The sequence below is a fragment of the Lonchura striata genome, chromosome 8 (genome assembly GCF_046129695.1).
Source record: "Lonchura striata isolate bLonStr1 chromosome 8, bLonStr1.mat, whole genome shotgun sequence".
Taxonomy (NCBI): Eukaryota; Metazoa; Chordata; class Aves; order Passeriformes; family Estrildidae; genus Lonchura; species Lonchura striata.
In genome coordinates this window covers 17,174,309-17,189,963 of record NC_134610.1, presented here as the reverse complement: position 1 = coordinate 17,189,963, position 15,655 = coordinate 17,174,309, and the positions used below count along the sequence as shown (strand labels likewise).

Genomic DNA, 15,655 nt, shown 5'->3' with positions numbered 1-15,655 from the left:
CTTAGAAACACATAACACTTCTGTGTGAAAAATACAAAGGATAATTTATGTATCAATCATAAAACTGCATTTAGGAATTTTTCTTTTCACGTGTTTGCAGTCGGTTGGTTTTACCTTTCTGTCTGTACTAACTTACTCATCTATAATTTCAAACACTTCACAAAGAATATTCTCTCTTCAAAAGTACAATGAAAAATTTTATTTTTAGGCAGGAGCTCCAAATCCAACTGTAAAATTCTTTATTGTGGATACCACATCACTTCCAGCTTCCAGCCCTGTTGAAATTGTTCCACCTGCAGAAATAGAATCAAGGTGAGAAATTTTGATTAAATATTTAATATTCGATTGTTTCTTTTGATGAGAGAGGAGGAGCTTTTATATGTGACCTCCCTGTATTCAGTGTATATGGCAGTTTTTCCCTGTAATGTGGTTCTGGTAGCAACAAGATTTACCAAAGAAAATCTGCACAGAGATTATCCTCCTAGTGATTATATATAGATGGCATATTCCATGTATGTTATATTCAGAATGTGACAAGTTCTTGGCTCATCACATTCAGTGGAGTCTAACTATGGTGAAGTCATTTCACAGTACAACTTTAATATGAGCAAGTTTTCGTGTAATCAGATTATAATATATGTATTTCTATTCACTGGAGAAAAAAAACCCAACAAAACAAAACCTTAATGGTAAGTGAAGATTTGATTTCATTGGAAGCAGACTCCTTGCTAAGGCAAGGTATCATGGTTGTCTTCAGATTTATACTTAAAATGTTTGTTTTCTTTGGGAAGATGGTGAAAATCAGCACCTCTCAGAGTAAATGGAAAATTGTATTCCTCAAAATGCCACTGGAAATGCACAACATGATATAAATGTATTTTGTAAAGAGCAGCTACATCAATTTAAAGTGCATGCACACAATTTGGTATCCCAAATCTTGGGTTTTGTTTTTTTCTTTTTAACAGTATTGTGGAAATGTTTTAGAGGTTTGCACTTAACAAACATGATGGGTATGAAAGCACAGGTTATACTGATATACCAGAAAAAAACAAAGGTCTGTTAGCTTATGCATAAAACCAGCATTTTATATGTGGGGGCCAAAAAGCTATAACTGGAAAATCAGCACTCTTCCATTTCAGCCTCACCACAGTGTAACATCCATGTGTTAACAGAGATGCAAGTTCTTATGAATATGTTGTTCTTTATCCTTCCCTTACAGTCACACTGCAATAGCTGCATGTTAGATAGCTGTTGTGCCTTGTTTTCCTCCAGAATTCCAGTGCCTCAGAATTAAAAGCCCTTTACATTTTGCTCAGTACTGATTAAGATCTTTGCTGTCTCAGAGGGTTTTTTTACCTTTTGTTAATACCTTAAGGAAGTTGATGTGAGCAGAATAACCATCAGCTTGCTTCCAGGCTCACACCCATCTGGCTAACAGAGGTGTGCGTTACATGGAGTACATCCATTCTTAAATTTATTTGCCACCCAGTCAGGATTAATACTAATGGAAATCTTGAACGATGAGTTCAAGGATCAGAATTCACTCTTTCTCCCAATGGCTGATCCAAATTATGGTCAAGTCTCACCATATGTGTCCTGCAAAATTTGAGGCGTCCAAAACGAGTCTGGGGGAAGTTTGCAAGAGTGAAGGTACATGAGTAGGAAAAGGTGAGCAATGTGCAGTGTTGCTGTTGGGTAGGCTTTTTTTCTGGAAGTGCAAAGTATTGAACATTTACATTATATTTGTGTGTACACCACTGTATGACAAGAAAGGTTAGTTTTTGTGATGGAAAATTCTGTTTTTACTTCCACTGAGGTAAATTTTGAGCAAAACTGAGTTTGAGCTGGTGGCATACCTCACTCCACCTGCCTGGTTGGGGATGTTGAGAGGCAGTGCCTCAGCAAATGGTTGCTTCCTACAGCACTCTCCAGGGCTTGGAGGAGCACCAGTTTTACCCCTACATGTGAAGGGGGCACAGCTCACTTATGTTGCAGAGGAAGAGTTTTATCTGTCAAGAAAAACTGCCAGGATCTGGAATGGCAGTGCTTTGCCATATGATGGTATTTGAAACCTGACACTCTGCTTGAATGGCCAGCATGAAATCTATCCAGCATTTAAACACTGGTTTTGGCACCATGGATGCAGGGGGCTCCTGTTAGCCAGCAGGAGGATGAAGGGAATGGATCCTTCTTGTCTGAAATTATCTGTCCTTGAATAAGCTGACTTCTGAGTAGAGTAGTTGCAGGGTATCCCATTTCAGCAGCAAATGAGGAAGAGCAGTGCAAAACTACTGTACTTTATACTTGAGTTAATTGTAGCTTAGTTAACCTTTTGTGTGTTGCTGAGTGCTAAAGGTGCATTCCCATTCTCACAGGGGAGATAGTTATTGTAATAACTTGATAAATAATATTTGTTTTGTTTGTTTTCCTTGTAATGTTTATTTTGTCTGATTAATGATTTATAGTCACCAGAATTGTTAACGACTCTCACTTTGAAGGAATGAAAAGTGTGGGACTAATTCCCCTTTATACAAAACAAGGGAAACCGCTATTATAAATACATGAAGAATGGTTGTTTTTTTTTTTTTTCCACAAACAAGCTCCTGCAGACTCAATGGCAGTAGCAATTAAATGACCTGCTGACATCCCAGTCAAATATAAATGCAGAAATAGACCTTTTCCAAACATGAATTTGAAATGATAATCTAGAAATAAATCTGAATGTTTTTGATAGCAACCTGACATAGTTTTAATCCATCCACACTAATTGTAATGTTTCCTTCCCCAAACTGCAGTGATCAGGAAGATACTCTTATTACAAAATTTCCCACACATTTTTGTTAACTAACTTTGGGGGAAAAGGGAACATGAACTTGGAACTAAGTCAAATGTGCAAATTACGGTTAAAAATGTATACTTGCCTTGGAGGGGAAGTTTGTTTTATTTTAGTTCATAAGGCTTCAAGGAGATAGGAAAGATCTAAAATAAGAAAAGACAGTACATCTAACAGATCGTTATGGTAAACAAAGCCACTAAATTTTATGTGGTGCATTTTTAAAATTAATATACAGAAATATTCATGAAAATGGGGTGGTTTTTTCTGGTACTTCACCCCTCATGTCAGCTGGGTGGTATTCTGAAGATGAAAGTAAAATATTCAAATAGTCATATCTGGTTCTGGTATGATCTCTCCCTCCAGTATAACTAAAGAAATAACTACTAAATTGAACAAAATTATCTATCATTCAGAAAATAATTACAAGCAACCAACTTCAGGCAGCTAAGGATAAAATTGCTTAATCTAAGGCATATGCAACTTAGTATTCAGAAGAATTTCCTCTAGATGCACACAGTACAAGATTTATGAACAGCCTGGAGTAGCTATTATTTTATGCATTAGAGAATAGCTGTTAAAATTTAATTGCAGTCTTTCTGGAAGTGGGTTTGTATGAGCCATCTAATTCTTTATTGTATCTCTGAAAATAACCAAGGCATCTACTAGCATCAAAAGCAATTGATGAAAAAATGGCTCAATTACATTTGCATCATTGTTTATTGTTGAAGAGTAGATTGAAATGAAAATAGCCAGATGAGTCTCATTCAGTGAATTGCTGAATGCAATTGTATGGTATGCTATTATAGAGAGGATTTTAAATATCTTATGTTGTTGCTGTTTTCAGTGATCATTATTTGAGTGTTGTAACATGGGTGACAGATGAAAGGATTTGTCTGCAGTGGCTCAGAAGAATTCAGAATTTTTCAGTCCTCACAGTCTGTGACTTTGAAAATGCTACTTGGTCATGTCCAAAGGTAAGACAAATTAGGATGGAGAGCTGCAATGGTAGATGAACCTAGAAAGGAGTGGAGTGTATCTGTATGTTTATCTTTGTAGAAATAAAGCCTGATGTAAAATAAACATAATTGTTGTGGGATTGTTTGTTTTTCTTATTCTTAGGAAAAACAATTTACTGAAGAAAGTGCAACTGGCTGGATTGGCAGAGTGAGTATTCAATTTCTAAAACTGCTAAATGCTAAATAATTCTGATAATTATGAAAGTTTCATATGACCCTGTTGCAATTTGCAGTGCCTCTTGTGTGTAGGTCCAGTCCTCTCACTTGCTGTGTTTTACATGTACAGGAAAAAATTATCTCAAATGTCACTCCATGCCTGGCATTAAGCTCAATTTTTTCTGTGGGTAGTGGGTTCTGAACTCCCAGGCTGGGCTGACAGTGCAGTATGGCTGGAGCTCTAATCATGCTCTCTGTGACCTGTGCATCTTGTTGGCAGGACAAGAGGTTATGGCTTTAAATTGAAAGAGTAGCCTCAGATTAAGCGTTAGAAAGAAATTCTTCCCTGGGAGGGTGGTGAGGCACTGGAACAGGTTATCCAGAGAGGCTGTGAGTAGCCCATCTCTGGGAGTGTGTCAGACCACGCTGGATGGGGCTTTGAGCACCCTGGTCTAGTGGGAGGTGTCCCTTCCATGGCAGGGGGGTTGGAACAAGATGAACTTCAAGGTCCCTTCCAACCCACACCATTCTATGACTGATTTTATGTTCAGCTTACCAAAAGCACAGCACCCTTTCCAGCAGCTTCTGACCTGCTGCTTTGATAGCAGTAGCTAGGGGGGAAATTCAGGAGCCTGGATTCAGAATTCCCTTTGTTCTGAGGAGTTGCCAGCTATTCTAGTTTACCTGCTTTCTAGTCTTCCTACTATCTCTAGAAAGATCTAGGGAATAAAATGTATTCGGAAGTGTATTCTACAACCTTTGAATCATATTGTAAAGGCTAGAGGACAAATGTAATTTTTAGTGTGTCAGGTTGCAACAAACCATTCCAGGTTTTAATTGGGGCTGCTCGTTTATTTATTTTTTCCCCTGCATGAAATATCCTCTGAAGAGAAGTGGGGACAAGGTGAATGTAACTGGCCAGATTAAAATTTTCATGCACTTCTGCCAAGCCAGCCGCTACTGTCTGGATGATGCTTTCCAAGCTGCCTCTCAGTCCCTTTGTACATGGTAGGGAGTAGGCACCTAATGAACTACACAGAAGATCTGGGGGAAGTGAAGCAGAGATGCAAAAGTTCAGATTTGGAGGGAGAAATGAGTTTCAGAGTTTTTGATGAGAACACAGAGTACACTTTCCACTCCCGCATTTTCCACACACTGATTATGCTTTAGTCACTAATTCACTTTTGAAGTCAAAAATGAAAGTTTAAAGAAATGCAAAGAGGGAGGCAACAGCAGGGATGAAATCATCCGCAGTATGAAGATGAGAGATCAACCCACCTGCTGTCAAATTTGATATGGAAAGGAAGGCCTTAACGCTGACACATTTTGCTTCTCTGCAGCAAAGGCTTCACAATTAGACAATGTGATGATCAAGCTGCAGACTTTGTAAACAGTTGTGCAAAATGAGAGGGCAAAATGCAAGTCTGTGCCACTAAACTAGGTTGTTGGTTTTTTGTTTCTTTTAAAGAGACAACCCACTTCTTAGGAGCTGTTGGAAGAAATGATAATCTCACTGTATGATTCTTGGATTTGAGAAGGAACTAGAGAGTAGAGAGGACTAAAGAGGGGATAGGATAGGTATATTTATTTCTTTTTTTTTTCCACCTTCTTAGGGATGATAAAATGATATTTGACCAATAAGGAATATCTTTATACATTTACAAGATGTATATATGCACATACTTATGTATAGAAAAATTTAAGTAAATTTTCTATGTGTGTAGAATACAGACATACAGTCCTCTCTTTGTAACTATAATGTTTTTATGGATTTGGGGGGGAGGGCTTTTTATGTTTTTTGTTGGTGGATTTTGTTTGGGGTTTTTTTGGGGGGTTTTCTTTGTTTGGTTTGTTTTTTCTTAATAGGGATGAAATCATGTTTAAAAGAAGAATGCTCAGAAAAGACTGCATCGCTGTATAAGGCTTCCAGGTCATCAGGTGTTAGAGCTTGCCAGTTGAGTTAAAGGAAAGTCATACTTTGAAAAATAAGGGAAAAGCTAGCAAAATATTTGCCAGATTACTTTTTGCAAAAATACTGCTTGGGAACAAGGAGAGGTTATTTGGAGCACACAGTTAGAAAGACTTAATTTCTGTCATTGCTTTCTGAATGACCAGAGGCAAATCACTTCAGCTTTGTTTCACCATTTCAAGATGGGTATAACATCTCCAAGGCAGTTACATGGTGTCGGTTCCCTAATTACCATTTAGATCCTTTGGGCATTTGTCACAGAAATAAGTTTTATTTCATTCAGCTCAATTTCATTCCTCTCTTTTTTCCTACCATATGTAGCACATTCAAATGGCAGTCAATAGAAGAAATTTATTCATTTCTGTCACTCTCAATTGATAAATGGATAATTACTTCATGAAAATATTATTCCAGTTTGATTTCTCTGTTATTCTGTAATCACCTACTTGTTAGCAAAATTTCCTCTTGGAAAGCAGCTTGTGTTCTTTTGACTAGAGCAGGACATTTTTTCACTGTTAAGCTAAAAATGATACTGAGTTCAAAGAATTTGTTCACAAATATGTGTTTCAAAATAGAAAATTCAAGAAAAATGTGAATTTGCAAAATTTACTATATTACCGGTTACAGCTGCATTGGATGGAATAAAACAGTGCCTTTGAAAGAAGATGCATATATTGTTTCCTAAAATTGTAGAAAACCAAGACCACCAAAAGAACTTCACATTCTATGGTGGGTAGGGAGCTGGGGGGTGTGGATCACTGGTGGGACTAGTGCTCAGGAAATTCTGCTGCTTAAGGAGCAGGAAAATATTTAAATTGTTTTTATTTTAAGAGTGATGGCTACAGGTTCTACCTACTAAGTCAGAAGGCAAAAATGTTTGCAGTACATTCATTGATGCCTTGTTATAAGCACTGAGAGTCCTAGTTAGAGATATTAAAACCTAAATTTATCACTTAGGATCTGGAGTTTTGTTTTTTGCTTTAATAGACATCTCTCTTATGTTCAAGTTTCAGCCATCTGTCCCTCACTTTGCACCCGACAATTCTTCCTACTACAAAGTCTTCAGCGACACAGCAGGTTACAAGCACATCCATTACATAAATGGCTCACAGGTGAGCAATATTGTCTAGGACAGTCACTGCTGGCTTCTGTTCCTCCTGGGGATCAAGGAGTTTCATGTTCTACTTCTTGCCTTGCCTTTTCCCCTGCTCCAGGTTCCAGTAGCTATTACGTCAGGAAATTGGGAAGTAATCAGCATAGAAGCTGTAACCAATAAATTTTTGTAAGTATCTATAAATAAGGTACCTCTTCCTATCATAAGGGCTGGTAATAAAGGTCTAAGCAAGCACAGAGAGAGAAGAGGTAGAAGGTTTTTAACTTATTAAAAATCTGATTTAAACATGTCAGATAAAATTTTTAAATATTGTACTGTAAATATTTTACTAAAACCAGTATGTTTTGCTTTTATAGATACTACATCAGTAATGAAAATAATAAAATGCCAGGAGGAAGAAATCTTTATAAGTAAGAATTTTTTTTTCCTGCAGTATGAGTAAAAAATAACTTAAATATTTTTCTATAAATTTAGTTAATAAAGGGAAATTGTGAGAAGAAACAACCAATCCTCAAGCAAAAAAACCCTAAAAATAACTGTCATGTTTTTTTTCCTATTACTGTAATTTCAGTACTAATTGAATCAAAAGCTGAAACTGTTTTCTCTAGTTTTTGAATCAGTTTCTATCACTTCTGAATTTTAACATTTTTCATTTGGCCATCTTACTTAAAAGCATATACTGGTTTAGCATAGCTTAAAAAAAATATCTCTGAGATAAAGCTCATTTACTTTGCAGAGTGCTCTTGGAAAGCAGTCCAAAATTTACTAAATGTGTTAGCTGTAATCTGGATCAAGAAAGATGCCAGTATTATTCTGTGTCCTTCAGCAAAGACACACAGTATTATCAGCTAAATTGTCTCGGTGAGTATATCCCGAATTAATTGACATAAACATGACTCACTGATTAGTTGGGTGGTGAAGTTCACTTCGTCAGGATCTTGATACGTACTGTGTAACAATGATATGTGTTGATAACACTGGATAAATGTATTGGCAGTGGGAAAACATACTGCCTCCTAGGCTCAAAAGTACCTTGACAAAAATTACTGGGATAAAACTTGTTAGTTCTATCTGTCAGTGGACCTGAAAGAGCTGCAAAACACTCCTGTCCACTCTGCATCTCCTCGAGAGATGTATGGGGAGCTCTGCCTACAGAAGGAATTCGGAGGCTCTGAAAGTGTGACAAGCAACAGACTGAGTAAAGAGCAGTGCTCTATGTATGAGAATAAAATTAAAATAGTGCTGGTCAAGAAAAAAAACCCAAGTAATGTAATCATAAGGTAAGTGGTGGGGCTGTCTGTCTCTGACCTGTACGTGCTCCTGCTACGTAGTACAAGGGTTAAATTAATCAAAGGCCAGGAAAAATAAAATCGTCTCCAAATTACGTTAAATTGAAATGTATGCTGTTTTTTAACATGCCAAGATCTTCCTTAATCCATGGGCTAGAAGGACAGACAGCAGGCGGAATTTTCTGTCAGACTGTAAAAATGTTGAAGGCAGCTGCTGTGGTCGCTGTGACAAGGCTTCCTGATGGCCAAACCATTGTCCACAGCCGAGGCATAGGCTTTGCTCAAGAGGGGAGATTCTGTTCTTCAGAACCTCCCAGTCGGGTGGTTCATCTCTGAGACAGTCTGAACATTTTGTGGGACCCTGTGGCTTGAGTTTGGGCCCTGATAACCTGAAATTCAGCTGGAGCAGACTGGAGGGAAACAAGTTCTGAGCTTTTATGATTCACTCATTTCCAATTACTTTACAAGGACTGTGTTTCAAGCCAGCATGCAAACATGAAGGTTTTGTGCCCTGTTAACAGGTCCTGGCCTGCCTATATCTACCCTGCACAGAAGCACTGATGATGAAGGTATGGAATTGTCTTTAATTTATATTATGCCAGAAAATTACACTGTAAATTTATTCTACTTTTCTACTCATTGCATAGTATAATAATAAAAATGTCAGTTACGAAGGGTAAATTTAATTTCAAATAATTACCACAAGAATAAATTATAAAGCTTGTCATATATTTATTCAGAGTTTATTTAACATTATTTTACACAGGGCTAGAGTACAGTTGTATGACTTATTTACTGAATAATTGTTTAGTTCTTCTGAAACAGTATTTAGATGAAAAACGGAAAAAAGAACTGAAGGAAAACTATATTGTAAACATTGAATCTGAGAGGAAAAACAAAAACTGCAGTAAACTAAAATTGCAATATAGGTTGTCATCATCTCATGTTTAATATTTAAAGTGGTTCATAATTAAAGAGCACTGCATTTGAAAAAAAATCTTTTTAGTCTTTGAGTCTTACTTACTCTGTTATTTAGTCCTCAGATATTTGGAAAATAACACTGAACTGGAAAATTCATTGAAAGATATTCAGATGCCTTCAAAAAAATTTGGCTCCCTTAATATAGGTGGATACAGTAAGTTCAAAAATGTCTTTTACCTTTCCCCTCCCACCCCCACCCTTTTCACCAAGTGTTTCAAGGTCTTCTGCTGAGGAGCATGACAGGACAGATGGGTGTAATGGGAATTCTTGCAGTTATTCAGAACTTAGAGGCAAGATGTTTTTTTTTGGACATTTCCAGATATTCTTGGTTATTTTCTGAAATCCCAAAATGTTCTTATCTAAAATAAGATAAGTAAAAGATAAGCTTTTTATATAGTATGGTATCGTCATGTTTTCATGATTAAATGGCTTAACTCCTTTATCCTTTATAATACACTAGAAACCAGAAGTCTCTAACAGTGCATTAAATAAATAAGAGAAATGAGGTTGGGGCACAAACACAAAGCTCTTTAATATTGCTGAATTTAAATTACATTATAAATTCAAGTAGGGCTTTCTGATTTACAGGTGCAAGCCCCATTAGTTTGTGTTAGCAGGTTGGGAGAGTAGAGAAGTTGAGTTACTATGAAAAAATGGACACAGTCTAAATGAAAAATCTTGAAAAAAACATTTAAGCAACATTTCAACTCTGTCACCTTTGACTTGTATGGGGGGCTGAATAGATTGAATAGATTTAGATTGAATAGTCATTCTTGAAACCACATTCATGCTCTGAGACTGCATAAAGCCTAGGACAGACCAGAACAAAATGTTGGAAAGTGAACTGTTAATGCCTTGTGAGTGGTACCCCTCAGAATTTGGGTAGAGAAATGTTCTTGTGTGCTCTCAGGCTGAGCAGCATCAAAGAGCCCAGTGGGATGCCTGGTACCTGTCTGAACTGTACTTGCTCCAGCCTTTGCTACTAGCTTTTCTCTTCATGACAAACTTCCTCCTGTTAAAATGAGCAGATATTCTTAATGGAATTCCATTTTACAAACTGTATTGTGTTAGGTCAGTCTTTGCTAACTGTTCTTTTTGATGCCTCCCTTCTTTCACTGCTACCTTATTTTTATAATAACTCTCTTTATCTTTGTGTTTTCTGTCTTTTATTTCTGTCACATTTTTACTAGGGCTAAAGATGAAATCTTCCAGGCAAGATGGAGATTTAAAGATGTTCTTCATGCTATCAGTTGTATATTCATTTTTTTTTAATTCCTCTTTGTTCTTACTACTTCATGTCTTCAGGGTAAAAGCTTTTGGGTAAGGGGAATCTATTTTTAATATCAAAAATAGGAGAAGCAAATCCATTTATGTAGTCTATTAAAGCTTCAAGTCTGCTCACATATCCATGTAGGTTATTAGAGAAGAAATCCACCCCTGTGACTATAGAGTCTGCAAAATTTAAAATTAGTATTTTAATGTGTTCAATTTATATTCTTTATGTTCCGGTGTTCTGATGCCTTGCATATTTGTATCTGGGCAAATTTCTGTAAGATTTGCATTCTGACTATTACTGCAGTGCAGTCCATCAGCATTGCAGCATCAGTTCACTTAAAATTCATGAGGGAACAATTGAGTCATTCAGTTTGCAAAACTTAGAGGGTGTGCCTTTAAAATGTTCAGCTCACAGCCAACTTGGGTAGGACGAATAACATGAATGGAACTGGAATCAATATTGCTTCAAAAATAATAGATACTTGGATATGTTTCTGGCATGCTTTACAAACTGTCAAGCAAAGTCTATCTGGCAGGTTCAAAATAATATAGAATTTCTTTTCTCTGCTGGGAGTGAAATTTTATTTTTGAACCTGAGTTAGATTTACTACTGTAGAGATACAACAAGTTTCACATATAAGCTTATAATGATGTCATGAAATGGCATGTTGAGTCCCCAGATTTTATTATTTCTGCTAGTTTAATTGTAAAATATTTTTTAAATTACTAGCTAGGAACTTCTACGTGTATATATTAAGACAGTCCAGTTGAAACTGCTCTATAATTTTTAGGGGGTGGCTCAAATGTGCTCTTGTATGAATTGCAATGCATGTCAAGTAATTTCACTGGAGAGCTGACCTAAGTCAAACTCTTTTCACTTTTAGACCTGTGGTATCAAATGATTCTGCCTCCCAATTTTGATCAATCAAAGAAGCATCCTCTGCTCCTTGATGTGTAAGTTTTCAACCACATGGCAGTGTTGTGTTAATAATCACTTTCATCTACTTCAAATGTTCTTAATAAGGAAACACAAAACTGGAATGTTTTCTAATTAATTCTTGAAGTAGTTTTAAGATGGAATGAAAAATAGAGGTTTATCCCAATACATGGTGTATTCCTGTGCCCTAAGATGATGTAATGCTTAATGAGCACATGCTCTGGCACTGAGGCAGATACATTCTACAGCCAGGATATTCGTGTTAGCTTAGCTCCTTCTATGCTTGTGACATTCCTTAGGAGTAATCCTTGATGAAATCACAATCCAGAATGAACCCTTGAATAAACCTTGTATTCTAAAGATGAAGTTTGTGTGATGTTGCACGTTTTCTGTGATATTTGAGTGTCATCAGTGTTGACCAACATTATCCTGTGGCCAGGGTTGCATTTACTGTGTATTTTTTTCATAAATACAAGCCCATAAGCATGTGCTGATTGGTCTGGCCTTCCTCAGGCACTTCTGTTCATCCTGGTATGTTTTCTTCTAAATGAAAATTACTGAATTTTAGCTATGCATTAATAGATAAATGTTAAGTTACTCCTTTTTTTACAAAAAGGAGGAAAATGGCTGTTAGTTGTTAGGTATAGTTTTATATCATGCAATTTGGTAGCACTTTTTGATGTGCCATTGAACACTGAACATTTTTATGAACAGCCACTGCTCTTGGCTTCTTAAGCCAAGTTTAGTTATGATATGATTTTCATTGACTTACCTGGACCTTTGTCAGGATCACCTGTGGTTCACAGTGATCTTAGTATCAGAAATTGTTTTGGAAGTATATGGATCCATAGCTTGAATTAAATTCCCAGTATTTTTTTCTGTGCTTGTAAAATTGATAAAAGTGGGCTATAGGAGCCATTCTTCTATTTCTTGCTCTGTTGAACAGTGGCTAGAGAAGTGCACTGCACAGAATTTTACCATCAAGGCACTCAGCGTATATATCAAGTGATCAGGTGCTTCTGAAATATTTTAAAGTAAAAAGTTACAATTATAGTTTTGCTTCCTTTTTCTCAGCCTGCATAAGAAATAGTTCAGGCTGATAAGACATAGAAAATGGTATTTTTCATTTTTCCAGTTGAAGGCTATTCATTGAATTCAAACTTAAACCAAATAAATCATGGGTGAATGGAACAGAAATAGAGAACATCACTTTGAAACTCGGGTAACTAGATATGCCAAAACAAAAGAAAACTTGGTTTGGATTTCTGATAACCTGCCTTAAGTCAAAATAATGAAAGTTTCTTTTTAGAGCAGAAAGAAGTAAAACAAACAAAAAATTATCCAGTCTGCTTTCTTGATTAACAGCTGAAGTTTCAAAAAAGCGTATTGCTTTTAGTGGCACCTTGGAGTCAGTCAGTGATGCTTTTCTTGTTTCCTCAGTTTAACTTGAGAGTTTATCCTGTTTTAAAGGCCAAAATTGTCAGCAGTAATTATATTTCAAATGCTTGATGTGAGAATATGTGGAGAGTAAATGCCTGGATTCTGTGACATGATTCCCCCAGGTATGCAGGACCCTGCAGTCAGAAAGTTGACCAAGCCTTCCGGATCAGCTGGGCCACCTACCTGGCGAGCACGGAGCGCGTCATCGTGGCCAGCTTCGACGGCCGCGGCAGCGGCTACCAGGGGGACCGAATTATGCACGCAATAAACCGCAGGCTGGGAACATACGAAGTGGAAGATCAGATAGCAGCAGCCAGGTGAGCTACAGGGAAAGGTCAACACCTGCTCCTTCTTTTTTGTGCTTACTGGGGGGGGAAAAAGGTGATGTTTTCAAATCGTCATCTTGAAAATACTGGCAAAAAGTAACTACATTCTGCTTAATTTTGTACACTGAAGTGTGTCATTTGTAAGCCAACTATCATTTTATGTTTAAAAAGAGAGGAGAGTTAATGCCGTAATACCAATTAACCATATCTCTGATTTTATGGAGATGATTTTATAGAGATGATATGTGTCATATTAGTAGAAGAACACGCTACCAGGGAACTTGGAGATGGAGGTTTTACTTCAAGCTTTTTGCAAGTTTCTACTGTCACAGAATTATGAGAAACACTCAGCCTTTAAATCATAGTTCACATTTGTCACTTGGTTTATGCTTGTAGAACCTCACTAAAACAAACAATCCCAGTATAGGTCTCTCAGAATTGCAATGAAGTATGATCTTATAGGGTTTTTTAAGTGCGATTTTAAAATGTTAAGGAGTTTAAATAAATAGAATTTCACCATCTTTTTGATTTTTTTTTTTTTTAATGGTGACTGTATTTACATGTGTTGGTCTGTTTCTTACTGCTGCAAGTTGATTTTTGTGCATCTTTACAAAAATACAAGGCAGATAGTGAATCTAACCTAACAAAATACAAATGTCAGCAAGTGTGGATTGAGGGGTTTCAGAGTGTCATATACACAGATGTTTTTCTAAATTTTCTAAAGACACATCCACCTGAATTATCCTGTGTTTTCATATGCAGTCACTATGATGAAGTGGTAAATGCTTGTTTGTACAATAGAAAGATGCCGACCTGGTAGGAAATAGGCATGTCTGTAGAATGGCAGATACTTGCAGTTTGTTAAGTATTTAATTATTCTGTTTCCTTTTAGAGAATTTTCTGAAATGAGCTTTGTTGATAAGGACAGAATAGCTATTTGGGGTTGGGTAAGTACTCAAACAATTTTTGGTGGGAATACTATTTCATTTAAGCAACTATTTGTTGTGCTGTCATGTGTGTGAGATCCTGGAGTGCTTCATGTGAGTCACCTCTGGGATCACAGCACAATCCAGTACATGAACTGATGAAGTTCATCTTAGAAGTGTGTTTATACATTGCTTTTTTGCAATCATTCAGGAGCCTTTGTAAGAGAAATTAGGACTACTGGAGGGATTAAAAACCAATTTAAATGGATGCAATCAATTTCCTGTGTACAGTATGAACCTATGCTAAAAAGAAAAAAAATCCAAGTATGTATTCAACAGTATTCCTTCAGTTGGATGACTGATTTTAAAAAAGATGTGAAATTACACTCGAGCCAGCTGTGTGGGATGGTTATCATGGTATTTGCAACCAGAGGCCAGATTTCTCTAACTTGATGCATCTTTAAAACCTGGCACAGTAGATGGGAATATTTAATAGTTTAATAGCATGCACATACCCCCTCAGCTACAAAGCTAAATGTGTACATAGTGTTAGTGATTCCAGTGCTGATTTAAGTTGTTAACTGAAATTAGGGCACTGCAGGTGACAGGCACCAATGAGTAAATTGCTTGATGGCAATATGGTGTCTTTAATAGCTTTTCTTCTGGGGGTAAACATCTCTGTTATATGAAGTTACATGTAACATTAACTGTAGTGAAAGGAAAATTTTTGCTGCAGAAATTGATGATTTGATGCAATCCCCTCTTAAGTCCTTATGACCCTCAGGATGAATAGCACAAGAACATTCCTCTTTTGAACTATGTTGGGATTATGTATCATGGACACTGAACCTGTGGGAAAACAGATTTTCTCTATATCTTGAGTTTTTAGACTGTCAGCCTCTCATTGTCAGCCTGTCACTATGTACATGAATTTTGTTTGCCATAGATTTAGCAGTAATACCTTTACTGTGGCCAGGTTAGGCATTTGTTCAGTGTTTAATTACTACCTGCATGTGTTACTTTGCAAATCTCATTGGAAGGACCTAGGAATTGAAGTTGGAGCAAACATTTAAGGACTTTTAAATAAGATGCAATTCCTTTTGCATGTAATCTGGTTTTAAGACAGGAATGAGATCCAAAAATAGCTCTTGTTTTTGAATGTGGGTGGGCACATTTTCCTAAATAACCCATTCAAACTCTTGTGAGGGCAGTCTTTTGGGCGGCTGGTGACAGTGTTTAGGTATCTTGCTGCCTGGATGCTCAAGTGTGTCAGATATTTACTCATCTGTGTATCTGATTAGACTGTGAGTAAATTTTCTGTGTATAGCAAGGAGTGTGTTGTTGCACAGTTCCTCCCACAGACTCAGCAGATCCTTCACTCCTCAGTCAC

At 36.8% G+C, this 15,655-nt stretch overlaps 1 protein-coding gene across 2 annotated transcripts in view; it reads left to right on the top strand.

Moving 5' to 3' along the window:
- DPP4 (dipeptidyl peptidase 4) overlaps window positions 1-15,655 on the top strand; it is a 39,956-nt gene that overhangs the window by 14,691 nt on the left and 9,610 nt on the right. Inside the window, exons 10-21 of one of the 2 annotated variants that reach the window (XM_077784996.1) lie at window positions 209-312; window positions 3,681-3,810; window positions 3,956-4,000; window positions 6,985-7,089; window positions 7,192-7,259; window positions 7,448-7,501; window positions 7,828-7,952; window positions 8,902-8,949; window positions 9,417-9,506; window positions 11,521-11,590; window positions 13,136-13,330; window positions 14,232-14,286. In XM_077784996.1, coding sequence (XP_077641122.1) covers window positions 209-312; window positions 3,681-3,810; window positions 3,956-4,000; window positions 6,985-7,089; window positions 7,192-7,259; window positions 7,448-7,501; window positions 7,828-7,952; window positions 8,902-8,949; window positions 9,417-9,506; window positions 11,521-11,590; window positions 13,136-13,330; window positions 14,232-14,286 — 1,089 coding nt within the window. Of the gene's footprint in view, window positions 1-208; window positions 313-3,680; window positions 3,811-3,955; window positions 4,001-6,984; window positions 7,090-7,191; window positions 7,260-7,447; window positions 7,502-7,827; window positions 7,953-8,901; window positions 8,950-9,416; window positions 9,516-11,520; window positions 11,591-13,135; window positions 13,331-14,231; window positions 14,287-15,655 lie in introns of both variants that reach the window. The other variant, XM_077784995.1, reaches the window with a different exon arrangement.